This window comes from Sylvia atricapilla, chromosome 7, assembly GCF_009819655.1.
Source record: "Sylvia atricapilla isolate bSylAtr1 chromosome 7, bSylAtr1.pri, whole genome shotgun sequence".
Classification (NCBI taxonomy): domain Eukaryota; kingdom Metazoa; phylum Chordata; class Aves; order Passeriformes; family Sylviidae; genus Sylvia; species Sylvia atricapilla.
Window position 1 is genome coordinate 20,043,105 of NC_089146.1, and position 27,169 is coordinate 20,070,273.

The 27,169-nt window shown below is 36.2% G+C and overlaps 2 protein-coding genes across 5 annotated transcripts in view; both read left to right on the top strand.

The window, feature by feature from the left end:
- Positions 1–6,418, top strand: part of LOC136363539 (sodium channel protein type 1 subunit alpha) — a 63,539-nt gene extending 57,121 nt beyond the window's left edge. For all 4 annotated transcript variants that reach the window (XM_066322866.1, XM_066322867.1, XM_066322868.1 and 1 more), the window contains exons 23-26: positions 177–314; positions 1,985–2,089; positions 2,441–2,711; positions 3,076–6,418. In XM_066322866.1, coding sequence (XP_066178963.1) covers positions 177–314; positions 1,985–2,089; positions 2,441–2,711; positions 3,076–4,244 — 1,683 coding nt within the window. In that variant the 3' untranslated portion in view covers positions 4,245–6,418. The remainder of the gene's footprint in view (positions 1–176; positions 315–1,984; positions 2,090–2,440; positions 2,712–3,075) is intronic.
- Positions 6,419–7,529: 1,111 nt separating this feature from the next.
- Positions 7,530–27,169, top strand: part of TTC21B (tetratricopeptide repeat domain 21B) — a 35,701-nt gene continuing 16,061 nt past the window's right edge. Inside the window, exons 1-20 of the mRNA XM_066323346.1 lie at positions 7,530–7,690; positions 7,931–8,192; positions 8,404–8,533; positions 9,466–9,576; positions 10,739–10,905; positions 12,673–12,795; positions 14,263–14,420; positions 14,786–14,870; positions 16,293–16,391; positions 16,973–17,165; positions 18,092–18,189; positions 18,690–18,890; positions 20,669–20,798; positions 21,260–21,417; positions 22,312–22,536; positions 23,278–23,516; positions 23,822–23,894; positions 24,911–25,021; positions 25,387–25,525; positions 26,960–27,066. Coding sequence (XP_066179443.1) covers positions 7,530–7,690; positions 7,931–8,192; positions 8,404–8,533; positions 9,466–9,576; positions 10,739–10,905; positions 12,673–12,795; positions 14,263–14,420; positions 14,786–14,870; positions 16,293–16,391; positions 16,973–17,165; positions 18,092–18,189; positions 18,690–18,890; positions 20,669–20,798; positions 21,260–21,417; positions 22,312–22,536; positions 23,278–23,516; positions 23,822–23,894; positions 24,911–25,021; positions 25,387–25,525; positions 26,960–27,066 — 2,970 coding nt within the window. The remainder of the gene's footprint in view (positions 7,691–7,930; positions 8,193–8,403; positions 8,534–9,465; positions 9,577–10,738; positions 10,906–12,672; positions 12,796–14,262; positions 14,421–14,785; positions 14,871–16,292; positions 16,392–16,972; positions 17,166–18,091; positions 18,190–18,689; positions 18,891–20,668; positions 20,799–21,259; positions 21,418–22,311; positions 22,537–23,277; positions 23,517–23,821; positions 23,895–24,910; positions 25,022–25,386; positions 25,526–26,959; positions 27,067–27,169) is intronic.

A 27,169-nucleotide genomic window follows, 5' to 3' on the forward strand; every position in this document is an offset into this window, starting at 1 on the left:
TATATTGATATAAGTGATAGGAATATTGTCCAAATACAAAATAACGGGGATACCTTGTGCAAGGTTGTCACTTGTTTGGTTGAAAATTTCACATGAAGTCTTAAGAATGATAATTCACTTTTTTTTTTTTTTTTTTTTTTTTTTTTTTTTTTTTTTTTTTTTTTTTTTACCCTTAGGTGTTACAGCAACCCAAGTATGAAGACAACTTGTACATGTACTTGTATTTTGTAATCTTTATAATTTTTGGGTCTTTTTTCACCCTGAATTTGTTCATTGGTGTCATTATTGACAACTTCAATCAGCAAAAAAAGAAGATAAGTATTGTTTCATTTCCCTTCTAAAGATATTCCAAAACATATGCATTTTTGCAGATGCATGATATACAAAAGTAAAACACCCATAACTTGTTCAAAACTGAAAAAGCTGAAGTATGTTATGAAAAAAATCACACATTCAGTATTCATTAAAGTCATAAGATTTTTCATTTAGTGAATGGGACTGATATTTTTGTTGTCAATGCCCAGTTTAGTCTTCCTCAAGTCATCTTCTCTTTCATGACTAAACTTCATGAAATCTTCCTGCATGATCCAAGCCCTGAATTAGGTCACTACATTAAAGCACTCATCATTTCTTGGGATTTTTTTCCTTCTTGATTTGTAGTTATTCTATAAGCACACAAAAAAAGTATCTAGCTGGTTATGAAACAGAGACAAATTATTTAATCATGCAACTAAAGATGATGTTTTAATGATCCCAAGTATTCTAGTTCTGTTCTGTGACACTGAACAATCTGAAACTATATAGAGCAGGAGTGGTTTGTAACTATTTCAGGACCTTTTTTACTGTTTCACAGTGCAGATGTAGATAATCTCACTGCTGTAAACGGTCTTAGTAGAAAATGTTTCTATTTAAAATTATTTTCTGTAAACAGAGAAAGCAAAGAAAGCTCAAGGAGCAAAGCACATAGGAATTTCTAGTTTACTTTTACTTTACTAGACTGCATCACTTTCTTTGGATTTAAGTTAATAATGAGAAATACTAGGCAAGATTTTTGGAAGCTGTACATGGTACAAACCTATGGTATATTGTTAGGGAGCCTATCCAGCTTACGGTCCAGGCATTCCCACGTCTTCAAGCTTCCCACACACTCATCCACAAAGGGCTCTGTCCAGTCCTATGTGTCCATTTGCATTCCTGAAACTAGATACCTGCAAGTATCTCTTACCAGGGAAAAAATTTCTTCAAGAGATATGGGGAATCTCATAGGTTTTCATTCAAGCTGTCTCTAAAAGAAGGTTACTATGGATTTTGGTTAAGTTACCATGAAAGACCCATAATTGCTTCTTTATCTTCCCTGTCAGACTTCAAAGGCAGGTTCATGCTTATACTAAAGAGAACTTCATTGAACATGAAAGCTAATAAAAATAAAGGACTTAAAATAGAGCATTTTGCTGTTAATAGTACCAAGCGTGCTTCTACCTTCAGATAAGTTTCTCCAAAGTCTGATAAACCATCTTCTAAAGAACCTTGAAGACTTTGGGCCCCAATGCTAATGTGACTGCTAAACTAGAGATATCTAAAGTAAATTCCTATGCTGAAAGCCTGACTTTGTCCTCTCCCTTTGTTTCACTAAAATCACAGCTCAGAAGTGAGTTTATCTCAGTCACTATTTATTGCACCTCTCCCTATAAAAGAAAAGAGGTACTGAAAAATATTTCCTGAAGTTCCAGGAAAATATCTGTAATTAAATGTTGGTTTTTTGTCTTGGTTTGATTTTTTTTTTTTTTGAGAGATGCAGTGCTGAATGTCCAGACTTCTAGACTTAAAGCTTAGATTGCAGACAGGTGTATTTTATAGCTAAGAGATTTTTCCTGATTCAGTCCTCTTGATTTTTGATTCATTCAATCGTGTTTCTCTACGAGTTTTTTTTTTTCAGCACTGCATATAAATGTGATTATAACCAGTTCTGATTTCATGTTTTTACTTTGGAGGTCAAGACATATTTATGACAGAAGAGCAGAAGAAATACTACAATGCCATGAAAAAGCTGGGATCCAAAAAACCACAAAAACCTATACCAAGACCAGGGGTAAAATTGCTTATACACATCAGACAAATAGCTATTTACAAAGAATTTTTATTGATATAGGGAGAGTAGAAATATGCCAATTGAAAATTATCAGTAATTGGGACTTTAGTCAGCTGAAATGGAAAACAAAACAAACAAAAAAATTCACTTACAACTATTTTATATATATTGATATGCAACACAGGAGGCTGAACTAAGTTGTTGTATTTGAGAACTCTACTTAAGACCACTAGTTACAATTTTATTGAAGTCTCATAAACCCTACTGCATGTGTTTTTCTACTTTCTTTTAGCAGGAAAAGAACATAAATTACAGTTTGTATTGGATGTTTCTTTTTTCTTTCTTCCTCAGAATAAATTCCAAGGCATGGTCTTTGATTTTGTGACACAGCAAGTATTTGACATCAGCATCATGATTCTTATTTGTCTTAACATGGTTACCATGATGGTAGAAACTGATGACCAGAGCAAAGAAATGGAAAATATTTTATACTGGATAAACCTCGTGTTCATTGTTCTTTTCACTGGAGAATGTGTCCTGAAATTAATTTCACTTCGCCATTACTACTTCACTATAGGCTGGAACATTTTTGATTTTGTAGTTGTCATTCTCTCTATAGTAGGTAAGTCTTGTTAATTAAAATAAAAAGAAGGTAAAATGTATAGGAGGTGAACTTTTAGTTGAATAAAGCTACATGGTGAGCTTTTGCCATTGCAAGATTTAAAGCCAAGTCATTCAACTTTACATTTTAACTTGTAATTTAGCTAAACCAACAATCAAAAATTTATCATCCAGAATTGATTGCACCTGCAAATATTACGTATAACTGCTAAAAGAGAAATTATGCAAGTGGAATATACAGAATATCTATAATTACTACATGAAACTGCCAATCTTAAAACTACATTTTTAAATTTCTATTGTGATATGGAGAATAACTGGTAGTGTGCCTCAGCTTTCTTATTTTCTTTTTTTTTCTTTTTTAGGTATGTTCTTAGCTGAGATGATTGAGAAGTACTTTGTATCTCCCACACTATTCAGAGTCATCCGGCTTGCCAGAATCGGTCGAATTCTGCGCCTCATTAAAGGCGCCAAGGGAATCCGCACTCTGCTTTTTGCTTTGATGATGTCTCTTCCTGCTTTGTTCAACATTGGGCTGCTGCTCTTCCTGGTCATGTTCATCTATGCCATATTTGGCATGTCCAACTTTGCCTACGTCAAAAGGGAAGCTGGGATTGATGACATGTTCAACTTTGAAACCTTTGGCAACAGCATGATCTGCCTGTTTCAGATCACCACGTCTGCTGGCTGGGACGGTTTGCTCGCCCCAATTCTCAACAGTGGGGAGCCGGACTGTGACCCTAACAAGCCTCATCCAGGGAGCTCTGTGAAAGGTGACTGTGGCAACCCTTCTGTTGGGATTTTCTTCTTTGTCAGCTACATTATCATATCCTTTCTGGTGGTGGTGAACATGTACATTGCTGTGATTTTGGAGAACTTCGGTGTTGCTACTGAAGAAAGCGCTGAACCCTTGAGTGAGGATGACTTCGAGATGTTCTATGAGGTTTGGGAGAAGTTTGATCCCGATGCAACACAATTCATGGAATTTGAGAAATTGTCTGATTTTGCAGCAGCACTTGAGCCTCCTCTTCATCTACCCAAACCTAACAAAGTCCAGCTTATTGCAATGGATCTGCCCATGGTGAGCGGTGACAGAATTCACTGCCTTGACATCTTGTTTGCTTTCACAAAGCGTGTATTGGGGGAAAGTGGGGAGATGGACGCCCTCAGAATACAGATGGAAGATCGTTTTATGGCATCCAATCCCTCTAAAGCTTCCTATGAACCAATTACAACCACACTGAAACGAAAGCAGGAGGAGGTGTCTGCTGTCATCATTCAGCGTGCTTACAGACGTCACCTTTTAAAACGAACAGTAAAACAAGCTTCCTTTATCTATAACAAAAATAAAACTGAAGGTGGGGCTGGTCAGGGTCTGAAAGATGAAATCCTTATTGACAAGTTAAATGAAAACTCATTTACAGAGAAAACAGATATAACAGCATCAACAGCAGTTTGTCCACCATCTTATGATCGTGTAATGAGGCCAGTCAAAGAAAAGCATGAAAAGGAAGATAAAGATGGTCAGAAATGAGAGCAAATAGCAAGCAAAATCATATATGTGCAAAGTAGTTCATAGCCTGTAAGGATCATGTGTTTGTGTCAACAGGACTCCTGAAGGAGGTCTATGCCAAACTGAAAATTTTTACAAATATACTGTACATTAAAGGTCAGTGCCTATTAAAAGACAGTGAGCCCTTGTCAGTGACTGTGATAAGAAGAAACAACCTTGACAGGAGGTTACTGTTCTCACTACCAGCTGACACTGCTGAAGAGGAGAGAAAAAATGGCTACACAGACTGTAGGGACCAGTTAAAGGGGTGTGAAACCGAGTATTTGTGTGTTTAGCATAAAACAATATGGTAACTGTATCCACTGTTTGCATTTCAACTGCCACATACTTCATATTTTTACAAAATCTGTGTTGGTGGATTCATCTTGTTTTTATTCATATGTTGTTTATTATATGTGACTATTTTTGTAAATGGGGCTTCTGTTGGGGAAGGGAATTAAGTACACCTTTACAGGTACAAGGGCCAGGTGTTCTATTATACAACTAATATACACACAGAAATTATTTGCATGAAGGCATGCTGCACTTATAGATCATGCATGAAAATAACATTAAGTCACAAAGAACAACAGATTTTTTTTTAGCACAGTGTTTCTGGAAAGGAATAACAGATTTTGAGGTGCTTAATTAATGTATTCATGTTGTATCATGTTCAAACGAGTCTTAGTATGCCTGTAAGGTCCTCTACAACTCACAAGAACAGTAAATATAGTTTACTTTTTGCACAGACCATTAAGTTTCAGAAGGTGCAAACTTCTTCCTAGGTCGAGAGTCACAGATTTTTGTCTTTGTCAAATGTCTTTCTGCATACAAATACTAAATGAATCTGCCTCAGCCCACCAAATTGATCAAAAAGAGCCCTCTATAAAGTTGTTCTGCTTTATCCTGCAGTATTGTTTAGCCATCTTCAGCTCTCAGTAAGGTTGATGTTGTACACATAAATGAAAAGCCCTCTGCTATGTAAATAATTTTTAACCTGTGGTGCATGTTTGAGCAAACAGATAATGACTTTAGCACATTTATTGCATCAAATATGTACCACAATAAGTGTAGTGTGCAAGCATTCAACAGGTAAAATTACGTATTATCTACCATTATAGATAGTTTGGATGCAATCAATGCATGTTTATATTGCCTATGCTGCTATTCCTTTGACTGTCCAGGATTCTTAAACATGGCAAGCCATACATCAGAGCTAAATGAAATAAACTACTCAGAAAGACCTCATTCCTCCATACCATTAAGCAATATTTTGCAGCTATTTAGGAGCTTATTTGTTTTACATTTCTGAATTTTCAGTGAAAAGCATATAGTGTATATCCAAACTGTACAGACATTGAAAACTACTAAAGCTGTTGAAAATAATGTTAGGATTTTATAAGCAAATATAAATACTGTAAAAATCATTTTATTTTATTTTTCGGCATTATGTACATAAAACAAGAACTGAATTTTATCTTCAGGTTGATGTCACAACATTTTTGTTACTTTCAGTCCATAGCACTTTTTCACAGAAGAACTCCAGAGAACAAGCTATAACAAAGTGAATGGGTAACTGTAGGATCTTACTTTTTACAGTATTTGCCAACATATAAATAATTTCTGCAAAATAAGTACATAATTTACTTTACTAAAAAGCTATGTTTTGTTTTTTATTTGCAGTTGGGAAATGGTCTACAGTTCAAATTGAATGTCTAAGCAGTGCCTGCATCATAAGTTTTCAGATACAACCTTTCAGAGAAGCCTGAATCTTTTCTCATATTTACTCACAGATTTATTTTTTTTCATTCATGCTGCACTAGAACAGTTCTAAATGTTATCTAGGGTCCACGATATTTTTTCACAAAGAGAAAGTAGCAAAATTGTATAATCCAATCCATCAGGACAGTTTATGTTTCTTACACAGGAAAATTAAATATAGATTACTTTTATTAAAATTATTGACTAAATCTGTATTAGTGAACTGCATGCAGGAAAATGCTATTACCCTAACTGATGCTAAAGAACATTATTAATGGTCAAAATAATAAAGATTACTTTTTTTTATTGTACATTCCTTTCTTGTTTATTATCTGACATTCATATAAAAATGCTTTTAAACCACAGAATGTGAGAATACTGAAAATCTTTACAGCAGCTATACTGTTCTTCAATGTAAGAAAATCCTTGGGACTAGTTTTTTTAGTCACTAATTAAGAATTTCTTATTTAGTGTGTTAGACAGCGAGCCTGATGCTTCTGCATGTCTCAGCAGTTCTGCCCTGGGTGACTTCATACAGCAGCTCCATGCAGTGGGGTGCACAGCCAAGGAATACAAGAGCTGTCCTGTGTGTCCCAGGAGGCTCAGAGCAGTGACAGGAATGAGAACTGAGCATTCAAGGGTTTACAAAGACAAAAGGAGGACAGAAAATACCAGATCCATAATGTTTATTCTTGCTGGGTGCTGTTCGCAAACAGGCTACAGTACATCTCATATTTGAGTGCATTTCTGGAAAAGGTGAAATGGTGTTGGAATGAGTAAATCATTGGTCTTCAGTAATTTTAAAAATCTCTCTGGAAGCACTCCACTGAAAGCAACCATTTGTGGATACCAATAGGAAAAAAACCCAAATGCATCTGGAAATTAGGCCTGTATCTTATTCTTTATAAGTTGCTGCAGTGAATTTCTGAAAATATTAATTTTAAATGTTTACATAATTTCACTCTGCATTCCCCTACAACTTACCATGCAAACTCATAGGTGAATACTGAATTTAATATGAAACAAGTTGATGAGCAGTTGTAATCTGTATGCTTACTTAGTAGCTATTGCAGAAATAAAATTTCATAGCATTTTCCTGGACATTCATTAAAATTTTTTTCAAGGGAGAGAATTTTTTCTCTGTAAAATTGTTGTGAAATGCATGATGAAGAAAGAGGTCTACAACTTTGATTCAAAATGCCTAAGTATCAGAATGAAAAGATAAGTACTTTCAGATTAATATGTGGACAAAATACGTCTTAAAGAGTTAGCTTTAAAAGAATGTAAAAACCCCCCAACTTGTTTCTTATACCTCTATTAGATTTTAAATATTACAGAGGCCTAAATGTTGGTTCAGAACAAGTGAAGCAGAACTTAAACAGAGCAGGAAAATCACAGGATTGCCCTGGCCAATAAGGAAACCCAAGTATGCTTATTGCATGGCGCTGCTTTGGCACTGTCCAGATGCTGGGGTGAGAAGTGTGTGATAAAGGAATGCCATCTGTAATGGGCTTGTTAGGAAAGGTCACTCTGAGCCCTCTCTGCCAGAAGAGCCAAGCAGCTCCTACAAACTCCGTGCAGCTTGGGTTCCGCTCCTCGCACTTGGTGGCATCACTGCCGGCTTTCCTGGGGGACGAATTGCACTCCCATTCCAAAGGAATGCTCTTGTAGCAACCTTTCTTTCTGGTGTATAGAAATGATGGCTGAGGACGCTTTCACCTCCACAGGAAAACCTGCATTTTACTAGTCTTTGCAACTCTAATTCTCCATGAGGAAAGAAAGGCGGGGAAAAAAGATGAAGTTTCTCTATCTGATGTGACCCTTTTGTTATTGTATTTCTAACAGACGTGTCACATAACTAGAAGTGCTCAGTTACATTATTAAACGCACGGAGTGTGGGCCTTTAGCCGTAGGTTCAGCCCAGAAAAGCAAGGAAACGCACACATTCCCAAAGCTTCCGATCGGCACTCCGGCAGGGGGCGCAGGGCGCGGGAGCCGCTGCCCCGGGATCCCCCGCGGGCTCCCGCCGCGCCGCCTTCCGCGAGTTTTCCTTCCCGTGTCTCTCCCGCCTCCTTCCCCTCCAAGCCAATGGCTGGGCGCTGTCCTCACCCTTCCGGAGCCCCCCCGCACTGGGGTCGGTTAGCAACCATGGACGCCGAGGTGCAGCAGGTGGGCGCCACCGCCGTCCCGCCGGGCGGAGGGCTGGAGGGCTGGGGGGATGGAGGGCTGGAGGGATGGAGGGATAGGAGGATGGAGGGATGGAGGGATGGAGGGATGGAGGCTGCCGGGTCGGAGTGGGGCGGCCGCTGGGCGCGGTGTCCCCGGGGCGGTCCCGGGCCGAGGCCTGGGGCACGGGTGACCCGCGGCCGCTTTCCCGCAGGCGCTGCTCAATTACTACTGCCAGCAGGGGCTCTTCCAGCACGTCCGGGCCGCGGCGGACGAGGCGCTGGCGCGGCTGGGCGGGGACGCCGTGCTGCACTTCTACCGGGCCTACGGCACGCTGAGGGCAGGTAACCCGGGGCGCTGCGCTGCTCCCCTCGCCTCCCGGAGCTCAGCCCCGAGCCCGCTGCGCGGGAAAAGCGCTGTTGCGGAGTTGGAATGTGCTCCGTGTTGAGTAAATCACCGGTGTGTTCTGATCTGTCACCGCTCCTCCCTAGTTTGAATGCAAATGATCTAGACAGCGTCGTACCAAAGTGAGAAATTACAAGTATTTTTCATGGTTTCAGGAACATGAGGCGGGTAAGCGGGTTCCTTGGAGGGAGTTTGAGCCCTGCCCAAAGACATGTTGCATTTGATCAAAAACTCACTAGTGTCTCCCACCTTCTGAGCAGCTTTCCTTCTGAGCAGCTGTGTTAATTGTGTTGTGTTGTCTGTCTCAGGGAAACTGATAGCTAATACCTGCGGGGGGTAAATTTGTGTGAATTACACTGTTCTGAGAAGGGTTTTTAGCAACATGTATATTCCAAGGATGTCAGAAATATTAACAAAGTAAACCAACATGGGAGAGGGCTAAGGCAAGGCCAGGAACTGTGTTGATTTTGAGGGGATGTGTCTGTTCACAAACGCCCGTATGCTTCTATAGAAGAATATTTTCATTTTTTGACATATTTTGCTAATATTCAGAGTATTCACACAGAGAAGGCAGAAATCCTGCTTATATAAAGAAACAGGAGCAAAAAGAGCTGCTCAATGCCCTGCTCAATAAATATGATTTTCTGACAATTAACAGAATTAGTACTTAATTCAAGTTCTTTGCATTGAGAAGCCTTTCCTGTGTCTGTTTGAAAGACTTGCACAAAAACTGAAAGTGGGTACATGCATAATGAACAAAAGCATGGAAGAAAAAATAAAAGGGAAAATTTAAGTCCTGATTGATGTTTGATGATATTCTTCGTCTTGAAAAGGATGATAGCTTGTTCTGTGGTTTGTTTTTTTTTACTAGGTGATGTCCAAGAAAGTATTCGACAGTTGGAGTCTATTAAAAACAAACAGGAGGTGTCACTTTGTACAATGATTGCTCTGATTTATGCACATAAAAAGAGCCCTAATCCAGGTATGCCTTTTAAGACATGCTGTTTCATGTTTTAATCAGCTCTGTGTGAGGGCCTGAGAGTTACAGGCTAATTCTGCCTAAGTTAAAAAGGTTTACGCTGGCCTTGCATTTGGCATAGGATCTATTACTGAATTGAGTGATGCTTACCAAATTGTAAACAAAAATACCAAACCATAAAACTGAAGCGTAAGAGTGAATGTTAAACACACGCACACACAAAATCTGACTTGCCTACCACGATGAAAAATCTTTGAAAGAAAAAAAAAGAATCAAGCTTCTTGTGATTGTTGTTCACTCATGTCTGATATTGGTGCTTTTGAGCAGAATGCAACTTGAAGAGTCTTTAAAGCCATGCTACTTCTATCTTTCAAGTTATCCTGACCATACAAATGGAGAAACAAATTTTGTTAACTTTGGGATTCCTTTCTCCAACCTAAAAGCTGGGATGATTTTATTAAGAATTATATTCTCATAAATAAGAGTTGGTTTATGAGGTGCATTGTGTGGTCATTAAACTATTGCTGCAGTATCTTTCTCAGTGTGCAGATTTATAGCTGCTGCTGACAGTTTGTTAAACAATTTGATGTGAAATAGCTCTGACTAATGGCATCACTCTTATTTGGGTGCCTGAGGATTAATACTGCAGGACAGCAAAATTAGTGTGGATCTTGAGACTCTTTGAGGGTGAGAGCCTTTCCTCATTCCTTAGGTGGGTCAGCATTGTCACAGCAGGAGATCAGGTTGGCCTGCCTTTCCCAGTGCCGGGCTGGGCCTGATCCATGGGGTGTCCTGCAGGTGCTGTGTGATGGCACTCAGTAATGTGATCCATGACCTTCCCTGACAACAAGGTCAGGCTGACAGGCCTGTGGTTTCCCAGATCTTCCTTCCTGCACTTCTTATAGATGGCAGTCACGTTGGCTAACCACCAGTCACCATCTGGGACTTCCCTGCTTCTGGGACCTCCCCATCAGCCGTGCTGGTGGGAACCCTCTTCTGCCTTTTGCATCTGTATCTGAGAAATATTGCTAACTGGGGGGGATTGCCTACATGTTTATCAGTGTACAGGAAACAGCATTTGCTTTGGAAGCCCTTGGCTTGTGTGCTGCTCTTCCATAACATCTTGATAGTCCATCAACAAGAACTCTGAACAAAACCTTTTCAGATCGAGATGCTATTCTAGAGTTGGATGCAAGGCTGAAGGAACAACGTAAAACTGCAGGACAGCAGGCTCTGTACTATGCTGGCTTGTTTTTGTGGCATCTTGGTCGTGAGGACAAAGCCCGTGAATATGTTGATAGAATGATCAAAGTTTCTGGTGGTGGTAAAGAGGTAATTGGTTTTTGCCTTTCTTCAATGTAAAAGATTAATAGGACAGTGCATACTGTGAAGCTAGACTGATGGCATTAATGCTGTTTGGAGGTTCAGGTCCTGAAATATTTTGTGTTCTAGAACTTTCCTTCTTAACTGTCATAAATTCATTTGACACAACTGAGTAAATTCCCATAATGTCTTTTTGTGGACTAATATTCATTTTGACTTAGCAAATAATAAATAATGGTTTAATAAATGAAAATAATTCAATAAATTGAAATAATATGGAGTTAAAACAGTATTGCTGCTTGATACCAAGCCTCATTATTCCTAGCAAAAAAATAAGCATGATGTCTCACTAGAGGGAGACATCTGGATCTGAAGGCTCAAAAATACCCTTAGGACTGGGGATATAAATTTTCAGCTGTTGTTAAAGGCAGGATAGCTTTCAAACTAACAGTGTTTATTAATTTGAATTGGTAGTTACTTTAAATACAAACTAATTTATTGGCTAATTTATTATTTTTCTACTAATGTAGAAATAACTTATGTTAACGAAGAAATAATTAAGGACATCACAAAGCAATAATATGATAGTTCCTAAAAAGTTCCTATTTTGGTGAAATAGCAATAATTATGACTGTGCTTATTAAAGCAATACTTTGGTTTTGGTTGCTAGTTTTTGTTAGGAAATATTTTTTTGGGTATGTTGCTTAGTATGAAATATTTCCAGCTGAACTATTTAAAAGCATTTAAATTTCAAGGAAACTCACCTACGTTTAGTTATTTTTCTAGTTTGGCAATATGAAATTATGTTTAAATGTTACGTCTGATTTTTTGATAGGTAATTCAGAGTGCTTAAACTTGGTGCAATAGAATTTGTTTAGTATATACTTATTTTTATAAGATAGTTTATGTATCCTTTCTATAGAAGTACAACACCTGCCTGTCTTTCAAAAAAGGCTTGAGTATATAAAGTTTGGCCAGTTTCCATTGCATAACAAAATCATGACCCTGCTTGTAAGCAATTACAAAATATGGCTCTTCTACTAACCTTTGAGTTTTAAATAGAGGACCCAGTTCTTTATGTTCTAAAAGAACTAGTGTTATTTTATATTTTAAATTTTCGTTTTGATGGCAGTTATAATTTGATAGAATAATTCAGCATTTTGAAATAGATATTATTTACTTAAGCTATAATTAATGTTTGGAACACATAGGAGAAATAAATTTTGTTCATTACAAGTAGTAAGTTCTTCAATGAAAAGACAGATTTCACCTTTTAAAAGTTTGGGTGTTCTTTTAATAACACTTTTGAGGATTTCAGAAATGTCATGGGTTTTGCCTTTCACATACAAGTTTGTTTTTTTTTTTTTTAATCAGAAAGTAGAAGAAAAACCTCAAGTTTCTCACTTTTTTCAGCACCAGCATGTTTCTTGGTATCTCATATAAACAAAATCTTAAAACATCCTGCTGAAATGTTTTCAGAAAATATTCTGTCTAATGTGATCACATTTGTGAGGTTTTGTTCTGACTGCTGAGCATATTAGACTTGTTTGGTGCCATTGAATTTTTTTTTCTAATTTTGTAAGTAAATGTACTGTTTGATTAGTTTAACACTGGACTAAATTGCTAAATGTTAGGTTATGCTATATTTTGTGTCTCTGAAGTAATTAAAATAGATACTCAAAGTCCTTTATTTAGGTTATGTCTGCTTATTGTATCTACAATACAATTTTCTATTACCTAGTTAGCAAAGAATTCCAATTTGTATTTTTTTAACAGGGGTTAATTTTGAAAGCATGGGTTGATCTCACCTGTGGGAAAGAAACTCACATTAAAAAAGCTCTGAAATACTTTGATGAGGCACTGCAGGAAGGCAATGATGTTTTTGCACTGCTTGGTAAAGTAAGTTTACTTCATTATTTCAAGTCTGCCTTAATGTCATATTAGTCTTGTGGAGTGATTGGAGGGATGCTGAGAAGAGTAGTGCTTAATGAGCTTGTCCAAGGAACAGAGATACAGTTCAGACAGACCCTGTAAGTACTTTGTGGTTCTTCAGACACCGATGTAAAAAGAAAGGTAAAGATTAAATTCAGTCATGTAAATGTGTACTGTGATAATGATTTTTCTGGGCACACAAGGAAACCTTTCTATGAATGTATTTATATATACAAAATGAGTTTCAAAACACTTGAAAATGTAAAAATGTGTGGTTTCTCCCTTTTTGCATGGGACACCTATACACATTACAGAATTGCGAATGCTAAAATACAGTAGTTAAACACTGTAGTGTGATTTTTTAAAATATTGTTAAAACTCTTTAAGTTGTCATTAGTCTGTTTCACGTGTTCATTTGTGCTCATGTAAACATCAGTGACTGTATTTAATTAAAGGAGTGTCATGAATTCTTTTCTTTACAAATTTTCTGTTTAAGAGTATGTTACTTTATAGTACAGACATTGTTACTCATTAACATGATGTTTGTTTAGTATTTTAAAGCTAAATGTAGAAAAAATGGTTCAATGAATATTAGAAGACTGAAGTTCAGGAGAGTGTGCACAATGGTATTTGGTTAGGTGTGTGTGCTTGGCTGCATGTGGACCATTGAATTAGATTAAGAGTATATGTCAAATGTAGTTACTGTAATTAGGGTTTAGACAGACAAGAATCTCCCTAGGGCTTAAGAAATTGACTCTCAGAAGCTACAGTGTTGGCATCATTTCTGTCTTAAAAAGATAAAATAAAACAGCACACATACAATCACCTGGAGTATGGGAAGTAAATTCAAAGCATCAAAGCAAAACAGGGTTTAAGTCCTAAATTTATTTCTACTTGAATTAATTTGTACTTGTGATTCTTGACTTCTGAAAGTTTTCTATTTTGGAATACCCATTACAGTTAGAAAGTGTTAGTTCTGGCAACAGCAATAGTTACCTGCTGAGTGTGGGTTTTTACATGGTGGTACATACCTCGGAGCTTGAAAAAATGTTTCATCACTGGATTGTGTTAAATATCCAAAAATCGTGGGATACTTCATATGAAGGTATTTGAAACCTAATAAAACAATTTTACTCTTCTTCTACAGCTACATCTGTCTTTTTCTTGATTGCAACTGACTAGTAAGTTGTAAATACTGCAGTTACCTTTGTTACAGAGCACTTACTGCACACACTAGGCTTTACACGTCATCCTTTGCTGTTTGATTGTTGCAATATGTGTAGTTGTGGTTGATACTTAGGTAAAACTGTTACTTCAGGAAAGAGTTTTTTTCTCTCTAGCTCTTTTTCCTGGTTTCTGTATGAAAAAACTTCTGCATCTTCTCACCTGTGTGAGTGTACAGACTCTTGATACGGCTTCTCTTCCTTCCATTAGGCACAGTATTTTGAGGTCCGACAGAATTACTCAGGAGCTCTGGAAATTGTGAACCAGATAATCGCAAACTTCCCAAACTTCATTCCTGCTTTCATAAAGAAAATGAAGCTACAACTCGCCTTGCAGGACTGGGAGCAGACAATTGAAATGGCACATAGGTTGAGTATGAAGTAGCACACCACTACTTGCTGTGTTTACACCCTAAGGACACTTTGAAAGAAAAGTAGTAGGTTTCCATTCATTGTTAATGAATCTGAATTAGTTACATCAGTTTTTAAAAAAATAATTTTCAAGTAAATAAAGTTTTATTCGAACCCAGCCTTGCAAATCTGTGAGAATGCTACATCAATACATGAATTTGTTTTGGATGGAAGAGGATCTTTCTTGAAAGAGACATGAATAAGATCCATGATGTAAAATGACTGTGAATTACAAGTTATTATAATCCTGTTGTAGGATTGAATAGATAATTGAATAAGTGTTTGGTTTGGTTTCTTTACATTCACCTTTTGTTTGGCTTTAGACTGTTGCAGAAAGATCCCCTGAATTTAGAAGCCCTAAGAATGGAGGCCTTGCATCATCTATGCAGGGAAGGAAATCTATCTGAGGTGAGTCTTCTTATTAACAGAATGTTGAGCACTACAACCCTAGATGTATGTGGCATCTAGTCCCTACAAAGGCTGTGTTCTGTATGTATTCTCCTCACATACACTGGCTGGTCCTGTGCTGCACTAATCGGCAGGAGGTATAGTCACCTATTCTGATTTAAATAGCTACTCTAGCTTATTGCTGAGGTGTTTTCTGGATGCTAGAGAAAAGATAATTTTTAACCTCCATCTTTCCAGAGAACAGGTGTCAAGCCAAACAGAAATCTGATCTGGACAGTTAACTGAATCACGTTGATTTGAATCATCAAAGTGATCTTGGTTGTTTAAATGCTGTTTCGATAAATTCATATTGTAAGCCTTCCATTATTTTAAATATTTTAGTAATTGAAATAAGGGAAATAATGAGGTCTTGTAGTGATAGATTTTTGGAAGCAGGTCATAATTGTTACACATATGTTTTGTTCACCATTTTTTTCCAATTATAGTGGGCTTTTTTCAGCTCTAAACATTCTATGCTACTTTTCCTTCTACTCCCAAGATCCATTTTTGTGCAGAGGCCTATATGCATGTATTTTGTATTTATGGCACTTGTGCCATTTTTCAGGAAGTTCTAAAATAGTTGATCTAAATGATCTAAATTGGCACCAAAATTTCATTTTGTTTTTTCTCATTATGCAAAAATATTGTGATAATTTAAGTGGAAAGTTAGCCAAAAAAAGTGTTTTCTTTGTATTATAGGTGTTTTCAAATGCTGGAAGAAAAGTTATTTATGTTGTTTAACACATTTTCAGTGAACACATTGCAAAGAACTCAGCCATTAGCCTCCTTGCAATCAAACTTAAGTCTTTTTCACAGTCATAGGAAATATGCAGAAGTAGTAAGAATTGCTGACCCCAGTGAAGCCATCCAGGAAGGAACCTTGCTGGACATAGTAGAGCGTTTATTAAAGATTCTGGAGTATAATGTCACATGTAACTAAGAGCCATGTCTACGGAAAAAAATCATGGCCTGTTAGATTTACTGATTTCAGGTGCCTGCATCTGAAACCATATTAAAAAAAACCTGTCTACCTTATTGTATGCCCAGAAAATCCCCTTAGGTGTTTTGAGAAACTAATGTTAAAAGCACTTGGAAATGCTTTACTTTTGGGGATGTGTATCTTGTATCAGACTTAGCTCAAGCTTTCACCTTTTTTGAGCATGAATAAAGGACACATAGTCTGCTGTATTATCACTTTACTATTCCAAAGTATTGTCTTAGGAATTCTCAAGTCTAGCTCCTCACCCTGAAAACATCTTGAATTTACATTTCAAGACACTAAGGCATAGTAAAAATGTGAGTAGTTTGTAGTGCAAACTCTTTGATTGCCCTAATTTGTTAGTTCTTTCTACTATTTATTATATTACCTCTTTTTTCTCCAAGGCTTCAGCAAGACTGGAGGACCTGATTAAAGCACTGGATAGATTAGAACCACGTAATTCTGAGCTATTCTGTAAAATGGCTTTAGCTTTCAGTAGAACAGTGAGTACGTTTTTTTTCTTAAGCAGCATACAGGTATCTATATATCCTGGTTTTGTTGTATTTTTTGCTACCAAAAAATGATGTTAAATTTCTACTAAAAAGTAGAAAATTGTGGACAACTGAAATAGATTAACTCATGTAGCTTTGGTAACTACATTTTTCAAGTCTTGTATTCAGCATGAATTACAATGTTTAAACCATCTCATTGCAAAAATGGTTTTACTGCTTGCTTTTAAGTGAGAAAAAGTGAAAAAACACTCAAATGTTTACCAATCATCTCCCTGCTGTAGGAAACTGACAAGGTTAATCACATAACCTTCAAAGTGAAGGTTTCTTTGGTCTCTGTATTTATCAAAAGGAAGGAAGCACTCAAGCAACTATTTCTTATTGTATGGTATTGTATATTTATGTTTGAATCCATCCTCCATTAATTTCATAGTTGTTATAGAATTACTACAGAGTAATTTATTTTTAGATGAGATGATATTGTCTCTACTGATCTGGCTATATTCAGTATGTTTATCTGACTGAATCTGAAAACCCAGAAAAGCTTAAGGCTTAAAGATTGTTCTTACCATTAGTGTGGCCGGAGCCAGCTCATCCTTCAACATACACAAACCTTAGTACAAAGAGCATTTGATTTGGCATCTGACAATGCAGAATTTGCAACTGAACTTGGCTACCAGATGATTTTACAAGGGAATGTGAAAGAAGCTCTAAAATGGTACAAGACTGCTATGACACTTGATGAAACAAGTGTTTCTGCACTAACTGGTAAGGTGTTATGCTTCCTTTTGATTTTTATTAGACATTGTTTTTTGATCAATTTTTCCTATTACTGGTACTAGGAAAATCTAGAACTATTAGAACAGGAGCACTGGGTTGTATTTTCAGATTCATTGTGTGCCTTTTTTTCTTTGTGGCAGCAGTGTCTCCTTACTGAATATGCCTTTTGGTCTTCCTTACTAAAGAATTAATCTTTTCTGTTCTAAATTAGAGCTCTCAAAGTAATAGTAGGCACAGACATTTTGCTGTTTTTTATTTACTTTATTTTTTAGTTTTTGTAGTGTCAAAGAACTACAGAACTCTTAGGCACTACAAAAATAAGAAAATCAAGGGCATGGTAGAATAAGCTGTCCATGTCCTTGTTTTATCCAAGTTAGATTGAAAACCATAATCAAGTCAAAACATCATACTTTGGATGTATGTGTCACATCAAAAAAAACCCACTCTATAATAAGTCCCATTTGTGTCAAGAAGGTGGAGTGTAAATATGTCGTATTTGTCTGGCAGATTTTTCCCTGTATTTTTTTCCTCCTTGACTGTGCCATTGCCTTAAACAGTATTAAAAGCCATTAAAATGGCAGAAGCGGGTTTTGTGTGTGCTTGAGGTTGTTTTCTTTCTTGTCCTTCTTCTGGATTTAGAAGCCAGACTTTATGGCGCTTCTGCTTAGCCCAGAACCAGCTGAAGATTTAGTGTTTCAAACTGCTTTATAGCAAATTAATGTATCAATCATGTATCATCTACCCTAGGTTTTTGGAGTATGTAAAATTTGCATTACCATAAGTCTTGCTGCATTCTTTCTTTCCATGTCACTGCTTTATGAAGAGGCTGAGGAGAGGAAAAGTTAGTTGTGGAGAAGAAAGCATGTGCTTAACTAGGAAGATGGATTGGCAATAAAGTCTTTCCATTGTTACAGGAATTATCCGTTGTCAGCTGATACAAGGGCAATTAGAAGATGCGGAGCAGCAGTTGGAGTTTCTTAATGAAATTCAACAGTCCATTGGGAAATCTGGGGTAGGAGGTGTCTCTCTTTACTGAGATACTTTGATTACAATCTGAGCTGTGGCTTTCTAACTATTACACGTTCTATGTTTCAGTCACTTGAGTAGAGCATTCTGAATGGAGCACTCTTAAGTCTAAGTTTCAGTTTTTCTGTTTAAGTTAATGTGTTGCTTAACTTTGCAACCAGGCTGTTTGCTTGCAGAGCAAAAGCATCATCACTTTCTAGCTGTGTTTTTTTTTGTTAAGTTTGAAATGTCAGGGAGTGACAAATACTAAGAATTTTCAAGATTTTGTGATCAGACAAATGTAAAGGTACTTGCACAAATTAAAAGAATGAATTGTTAGAATAATCATCAAGTGTCCTTTACAACATAGTAAATGTTTTAGAGTATCCCCAAATATAACGAAGAAGTGGCTAACATTAATAATTATGTATATTTTGTAACAGGTGAGTGTATCTGGAATATGCTGAATGTTTAGGGTTTTGTGTGGTTTTTTTTCCTTTTCTGTAGGAATTATCTTTCCTGCGTGCAATCCTAGCTATGAAAAAACATAAGAGACAAGAAGAAGTTTTTGCTTTATTGAATGACGTTCTGGATACTCACTTTTCATCTTTGCATGGACTTCCTCTTGGTGTTGAATATTTTGAAAAACTAAACCCTGATTTCTTGCTAGAAATTATTAAAGAATATCTTAATTTTTGTCCAGCACAGGTAAGCTGTAAATTGCATCTGTCTGAGCATGGGAATTTTTCATTTTGAGAACAGTTAATAATGAAGCAAAAAATTTAAAAAATTTCCCCTTTTTAAATGTGAATTTATTTGAAGTGAGAGTATGTTTTGGGATGTTACACCACTGTTTAGTCAAAGTAATGATAAAAATATGTTTTTGTGATGTGAGCAAGTGGTAGTAATGACAGCTGGGGAAGCAGGGTGTTTATTCAGTGACCTCTGAATGTGTGTGCAGTTTCACTCTCTGAGGAAACTGTAATGATACAGTGAATAGAGCTATCTCATTCAGAAACCAGGATGTTCACACTGACCACCCCATTCATGAAATATTTTTGTTGGCTTAGGATAGCTTTTCAATATACATGATTTCTTTCTTTTGTGTGTTGGTAAAAACAGTGGAATACTGCCTTTTTATATTATTGTTCATTCCAGTGAAAAATCTCACTTACTTAGGTGGCTTAATTTTCTGTGGCTGAATTTATGGGCTCTAGTTTTGGCAACAAAGGCTTGTAGAACTTAATAAATTGAATGGGGACATCTTTAAAGCAGAAGAAACACATTTAAAGTTTCTTTAAATAGTGTCTTCCATAAATAGATTATTCTGAAATAGCTGGGAGCTGACTTCTGTTATCCTGTCATTATTTCTAGCCTAATTATAGAACTTTTCCATAAATATGTTTATATAGAGTTTTAAAATCTTAACAGGAAAACAGGTAGATTTCCATTGTTATGAACAGCCTCACTATCTATAAGAAAATGACAGTGTTTGAAAGTCTAAAACACCAGTAGCAGTGACATTTTCATGTCACAGATGGTGATGATAGGAAGTGCCATACTATGAGGTCATGCTCTTATCTGGAGACTTCCCAGGGATGTGTTCCAGAAATATTGAACGGCAAATGATGGTTTTTAATTTAGAATTAAAACTGCTTTTCTGAATTGTGGTCCGTAGAAAGAATTTTAGAAGAAAAGACAGGCCTTTGCTAAGTTTCCTTTATCTCTTTATTGCAAAAAGGACCACATGGTGTTTGAAAGGGAGGAATTAGCCAGATGATGGAGGCTTCCATTTTGGTTTTGGGTCCTGTGGAAATACTGCTTGTGAACAGAATAATGTTTAGGTTGCCTTTTCTTTTTTTTATGTATAAACTAGTTAGCAACTAGCTAAAGTAACACAGGGAACTGAATAATGTTTCTGATAAAGAGCAACTAAAACATGGTACGATCAGTTTGCATGAAGGAAGCTATTTTTCAGCTTCTCTTTTCAGTTTGTTGCTAGCAGTGGATATGTGGATATGTGGATATGTGGCAGTGGTGTGGGCTGAGGGTAGGCATGACAGGACTACACCTTTTCTTCCCAACCTTCTCATCATTCATTCCAACTTCAGCTTTCTTGGAATTTATTTCATGGTACTGCATGGTTTTGGATGAGTTGGCCTAGTAATTCAGAATGTGTAACCAAGTGTTTATGGCCTGACTCCTCTGTGTATGTCAGGGCTGAAGTGTTTTATTGTCCTTAAATTCTGAGACTGTCTTCTGTTCTTGCTGATACCAAGAAGTTGCCCACTTAAATTTCAGAGTTTTTTTATATTTCTTCACAACAACAGCTGCTCTGACTGCAGGAAGTAACAAGGCTCTGCAAATGCCCATTTTAGTTTAAAGTGAAGCTCAGACTTAAAATGAAATCTAAATCTAAAACCTGTTGACTCAAATGCTGATTTTGATGGGGTTCTTTTTGTATTACTTGTTTTATTTACTCCTAGCCTGCAAGTCCTGGGCAGTCTCCTTCACCACTTCTCAAGCACTGTGCTTCAGTTCTTGAAACTGTTGTAAAAACTGTGCCTGGTCTTCAACAAGCTGTCTTTTTAATTGCTAAAGTGAAGTACTTGTCAGGTAATATTTGTATGAATGGGTAGTTAACTGCCTCCTTAGTTTATTTAATATCAAAAATTAATTTCACACTTGTAAATAATAATGAGTATTTTTCTTTCACTGCAGAACACTACATTACAGCTAAGTGAAGAACATTTGCTCTTCACTTTTTGTCCTTTATGTAAGAGTATCTTAATTGTACGGATGTATAAATACAGTGGTTTTTATCTATTGTTTCCCAGAAAGTTAATTTATTAAATGATTTACAGATAATTTACAGATTTACATAGGAAATAGGAAAATGTCATACCTTTGACCTGCTTTTGATTTCATGTCAGAACCTTATAATACTTTGTATGTGAGTTTATTCATTAGATGCTGACGTTTATTTTAAAAAAAGGCAAATAAAAATGCTGTGTATATAACCTCTGTATTTCATATCAACTGTTTTTTCACTTTCCCTTCCTTTCCCCACTTCCTAGGGGATTTTGAAGCAGCCCATAGCAATCTACGTTACTGTCTGGAAAGGAACCCTTCTTATGCAGATGCACACTTACTGATGGCTCAGGTGTATTTGGCTCAAAACAATACCAAGCTATCTTCTCAATCCTTGGAACTTTGTTTAAGCTATAACTTTGAGGTGAGTTGAACAAAAGAATGAAATAATTTTATTCAGTCAGTCATCTGAAGTTGAATGTTTTTGTATATAATAATTTTCAACTGAACTTTTTATAACTCTTCCACTACAAATTTAATATCTAAATGTTTATATGAATGTGGTATCTGAATATTTATCGAAGAAGTGACCGTGAAGACAGAACTAACACCTCCCAAGTCACATTTCTTGGGTCTTATATTTTGCATTGTTGACATCACTGGAACTTTATGTAGGATTAGCAGGGAGTTGGGAATACAATACACACAAACACAACTCATTAGGTCTGAGCTGTGCCCAAGTGTCTTGAGACCACTTAGCTGAAAACTGCCATTTCTTTGCAACCATGTCCCATCTTCTTTCTTCCTCCAAGTGATACAAGAAAGCTGAAGATTAATATCTAATTAGCTACCTAATTGAGGTCCTTGCCATTTCACAGAACTGTATTTCCCTTATAGACATTTTGTTTCATGTGCAGTATGTTTTAAGAAGTTGAAAAATGGCATGCGGGACTTGTGGCAAATAATGTTTGTATGCGTCCTTTAATTAATAGCCATGTGAAGTGTGCATGCAGCAGTGTGGGAAACACACGGAATACCTTAAAATTCAGTCTAGTTTAAAATAAAGCAGCAATTAATGCTGTTCTATCCAAAGTCTCATCCCGTGTAATGATTTTTCTTTGTAATTAAAAGCTTACTAAATTACTAGTTTGCATACTCTGACAATTCTTATATTTTCATAAGTAAATTTCTGAAATTGAATTTTTATGTATTTGGAGGAAAGAAGAAACCAAAGTCAATATTAAAAAAATCTTGTGAGACAATTGAATACTTTACATCAAGTAAAATTTGGAAACTCTTTATCTTATTTTTTTTTTAGGTGAGAGAACATCCTGTGTATCACTTAATTAAGGCCCAAACGCAAAAGAAGGTGGGAGATATATCAGAAGCTATTAAAACTTTACAGATGGCAAGGAATTTGCCTGGAATGAGAAAAGCTACAGCTTCCTCAAAAACAAAAGGAAGAAGTATTGAAATTGATGCAAGCGATCGTGTGTCTGTGTTCCTAGAGTTGGTAGAAGCTCATCGTTTGAATGGAGAACCGGTAAGATGGCAAACCTGCTAAAAATACAGAACGCATCTGAAAACAATTCCCTCTTCCCAGTCCCATTTCTGTTAGTTCAGAATGGAAAACCATCACTTCTTTCATCAAGAGGATTTGCCTAATAAAATTTCCAGCATGTGAATATCTGGTTTAAGAACTTAAGTACGTTAAATTGTACAGAGCAAAAAAACCCAAAACCGGTTGCAGGTGCTCAATTTTGGGTCTACAAAAGCCATTTCACACTGTTGATGTTCATTTGCTGGGATGTAGATCCCTGTTTGGTTTTTTTTGTCAGAATGCTATTAGCAGTAGTTTTGGATCACGTTTGTGTAGCAGCATCTCTACAATCAGCTGTGCCTGGATAAGCAATAGGACACTACCTATGTATAAGAATATAAGAGAAGCCATATAGTCCTGTGGTTTGAAGGCCAGCCTGCTCAAAGCAGGACCTGTTGGAGCAAGGTGCTAAAGACATTCTCTAGTTGCACTTTGAGCATATACTTGTATATATGCAACACAAGTGTAATTTTCTGTACTAAAACTTGAAATAGTAGTCCGTATCACAGGAGTTTTATTTGAAAAATCAAAAACACTACAGCAAAACAAGTGGACACTATGGTTTGTGTTTTTTGTGCGTTTTTTGGTTGGTTTGCATAATGCCCATAAATGCTTGTGATGTCTTTATTTTTGGCTGTTCAATGACAGGAACTAAATTAAATCTATTTTTTTTTTTATTTGCAGCATGAAGCTGCTATAGTCATCCAAGACGCCATTAATGAATTTTCTGGAACACCCGAGGAGCTAAGAGTTGTGATTGCAAATGCAGACCTGGCAATTGCTCAAGGAGATGTGAAACATGCCTTGACTATGCTCCGCAATATTACACCTGAACAGCCTTACTTTGTACAAGCTAAAGAAAAAATGGCAGATATTTATCTTCAGTATAGGAAAGATAAGAAGTTATATGCCGCCTGCTATCGGTAAATGTTTATGGAGCGCATAAATAGTTTTCTAGATGTTTGCTGATAGCATGGTGAACTAATTTTTTCTTTCTACTGTAATAAATGGGAAATATTTAGTGATGAATTCATTTTGAGTAAATGTGGTAACTTTTAAAATGATAATTGGAATTCTTATTTTGAAAAGATATTTCAGGGATTTTTTGGTTTGTTTTCAGAAATAAAAACTAAAATCTGCAGAGGATAAAGTGGTTGTGCCCTTCTCTTGTTTAGATACCAGTATTGATGTGTTAAATACTGAGCAACATTTTGTCTTCTATTTCCAGTGACCTAGTAGAAAAACTGCCAAGTGCTCATACTTTTCTTCTTCTTGGTGATGCATATATGAATATTCAAGAGGTGAGTGCTTGCTAGAGATGAATGGAATATTTGAGTGGTTTGTTGACTTTGTCTAGTTGAAACATTGTGGCATGCTGACTCTTATTGATTGATGTTTGTCAAACAGAAATTGCTTTAGGATGTAAAACAATAAATATTGACTATGAGTAGCTGTTTAAATTAGAAACTGTTGAAAATACATTTCTTCTAAAAGCTTACTTGGTGAAAGTCAAGGAGGGAATTTTTGTAGAAGAGCTCTGCCTCATAAGACTAACAGATACACCTAGAGTGAGAGCTAAATTGAAATCACATAGAAGCTGAAGATGTTTAGAATAGTGTTCTGAAATTTGTAATAATTCTAAGCAGCTTCATCCTCATGCTGATGGCTTTACTTATATTTTTTAATTGTATAGTTCATATACATTCTTTGCATCCCTTGCTTTCTTGATGAACTGGAAATGGTATTTAGTATTGGCAAAAGACAATGTAGTCAAGTGGACATAGGAATTTGAAGGCTACATGTTTAAATTCATATGTTAAAAAATAGATTGAGTTAGGACATGCAACCAATAGTTTTGATTACTAATTTGGAGTTTTGTACATGATTAAGGTTCTTTTCATATTAATGTTTGTGTGTAGTATTCTCCTTATTGAAGAATTATCACACCAAGTGGAATTTGTTTAATTTGCTATAACTTGTCTAGAGGAGAAAACCATATCCAGCACTTATACATCTGCCTCTTTGTTAACTAGTGGTGATTGTAGTAGAGAAATAGCAGTGAAAAAAAAAAAGAAGTTTATTCAAACTCGTTTGTTTGCTATATCTCTCCATATTTTGTTTTAGCATGAAAATGTTAATGTGTGTGGGCTTTACACTTCTGCAGTTGTATAGTAGCTATTCTTCTCTCAGAAGTATTGTAGCTTATGAATCATTAGTGCTTGGCAGTAATTCCTGGAGTTGTTACCAGATTTTGTTTTCTTCATACATCTTTTATCTTAATCTTTGACTTATATGTGTTTATATTTTACTGTTAAAGCCTGATGAAGCCATAGAAGTCTACGAGCAGGCCTTGGCGAAAAATCCAAAAGATCCATCTTTAGCGAGTAAAATTGGAAAAGCCCTAATCAAAACACATAACTACTCAAAGGTACTATATTAGGTTAATTGAGTACTGTGTCAACATGTGGACTTTGCTTGGGTAAAAGTATTGTATTTCAGACTGCTAAAATAGACATTTTATCCTGAAAGTAAGTTTGTCGATTCTCTTCAGATCATCTGGCCAAAGGCAAAGTTGGTAGGTCTACACATTGGTGGATTCAGATCTGTTGAACTGTAGTTCTGGTGACTTGCAGTGGGTTTGGGCCTGCAGTCAAACCCATGTTTTATTACTTCTCCATTGAAAAAAAGTAAAGAAAATTGTAAGCAACCTGTCATTAAATACCTAAGTAACAAGATTGTTGTCTTTAAGATTTGTCTTTGAATTATATATAAATTTTTGCTTCTTTCTTCAAGGCAATTGGTTACTATGAGGCTGCAGTGAGAAATGGTCAACAGAACTTCCTTTGCTATGATTTGGCTGAGCTTTTAATGAAACTGAAGCAGTATGAACAGGCAGAAAAAGTACTTCAGCAAGCTTTAGATCATGAGCCTGGTAGGACTGTTATTAATTCACAGGAAAATGTACAATTTCTACTGTTATTTGTGTTTTCTGCATGACTCTAGGGAGTAAATGGGTTCATTGGGACTTCTTTTTGCAGTTGTTTAATTACATTTGTTAGCCTTTGTGGCAGTCTGAATAGAGAAGCAGTATTATTAGTAGTCCATTCTGTACGGTCTTCTTATGTTGCTATAGCACTTCTATGCTTTGCAGGGGCATGTTGGTTTTCCATATTGTTTACTTCTTATTGAAAGAGTCCTCTGATTTAACATTGTGTTCCTGGTATAGTTAAGCCTTTGAGGATCTGACTGATTTAATAGTCATGCTCAAGACAGCTCGATTTTTCTAGTGTGGTAAAATAATTAGCAGTAAATACAGTTTGTCCCATGTACTTTAAAATCTTATCTTCTGTCTTAGGATGAAGCAAAAAGTCTTTTTTTTAAAATGTCTTTGTGTTTTGATACACACATTCTCTAAGAGAAAAATGGGTTTTTTTGGCTGATTGGGAAGATTGTTAAACAAATAATTTTTAAAGAAAATGCTAGAATATCCTTTCTGGACAAAAAATATAGGAAATATACTGAAGGGGATAACATGGTCTTAATATGGTCTAAGTTGCACAGTCTAATCTCTGATTTAGAATAGCATGTCACAATTACAGCTCCTTGAAGATCAGTTTTCTGATAGAACATAACTCTAGATACTCCTTAATTTTAATTAAGAGAAAACAAAAGTTTTTGTGGCATCTATATTTTAATGTGGAACTGTGCTCAAGATACTGCTTTGTCAGTAGAGTAAAATAAATTTAAGCCAGGGAAGGCATGAATTCTTCAAATACTAATTTATGCATATGTATTTTAACTATTTTCAAAAGCAGCCTGCTGCTTTTAAGTAGATACTGAAATATTTAGTTAAAACCTCTGTATTCATGTCTGTTCCAGACTCTAGCAAAAGAAGCATAGTTTGAGGCCTGACTAGAAATTTCATCAAACAGCCGCATGCTTTTTGCATGTAGAGTAGCACATTGTATCAATTTGGACATTTTTCATTGACTTTGAGGAGGATTTAGACAAGAAATGTCAGGAATGGCTTTATTTCCTGTCTGCTTACATCAAAATATTTTCTCTTATGTCTCTCAAAATGCAAATAAATCTGACAGTCATTTTTTTTAATCTATTTGCATCTTTCAATATTTTTGGCCCTAAATCTCGCTTTGTTTGTAGTCTGTAATGTTTACTCTGCTTACTACCAACATACTCAGCCCACCAGCAGCGCACCAAGTGAGATCACAATTCTAAATAAGTAAGATGGGGCTGTGAATTTTTCATGTAAGCTCTTGCCTGAAGGATGTGATGAGTTTCCTCTTCCTTTGACTTTACTGGGATCAGTTCCTTCAAGAATAATGCTTGTTTAATGTCGTTCTTACAGTTAATGAGTTGTCTTCGCTGATGGAAGTTGTACGTTACCACGTACTTCTGGCAAAAATTTACAGCAAAATGGAGAAGATTGACAGAGCTATTGTTTCATTACAACAGGTAAAGAGGAAAACCAAAAATACTTTTGAAAACTTGCAATGTCTTTGTGTTTACTTACTCCTTGTTTCACTTTCATCCCATATTCTAACCACAATATCCACAT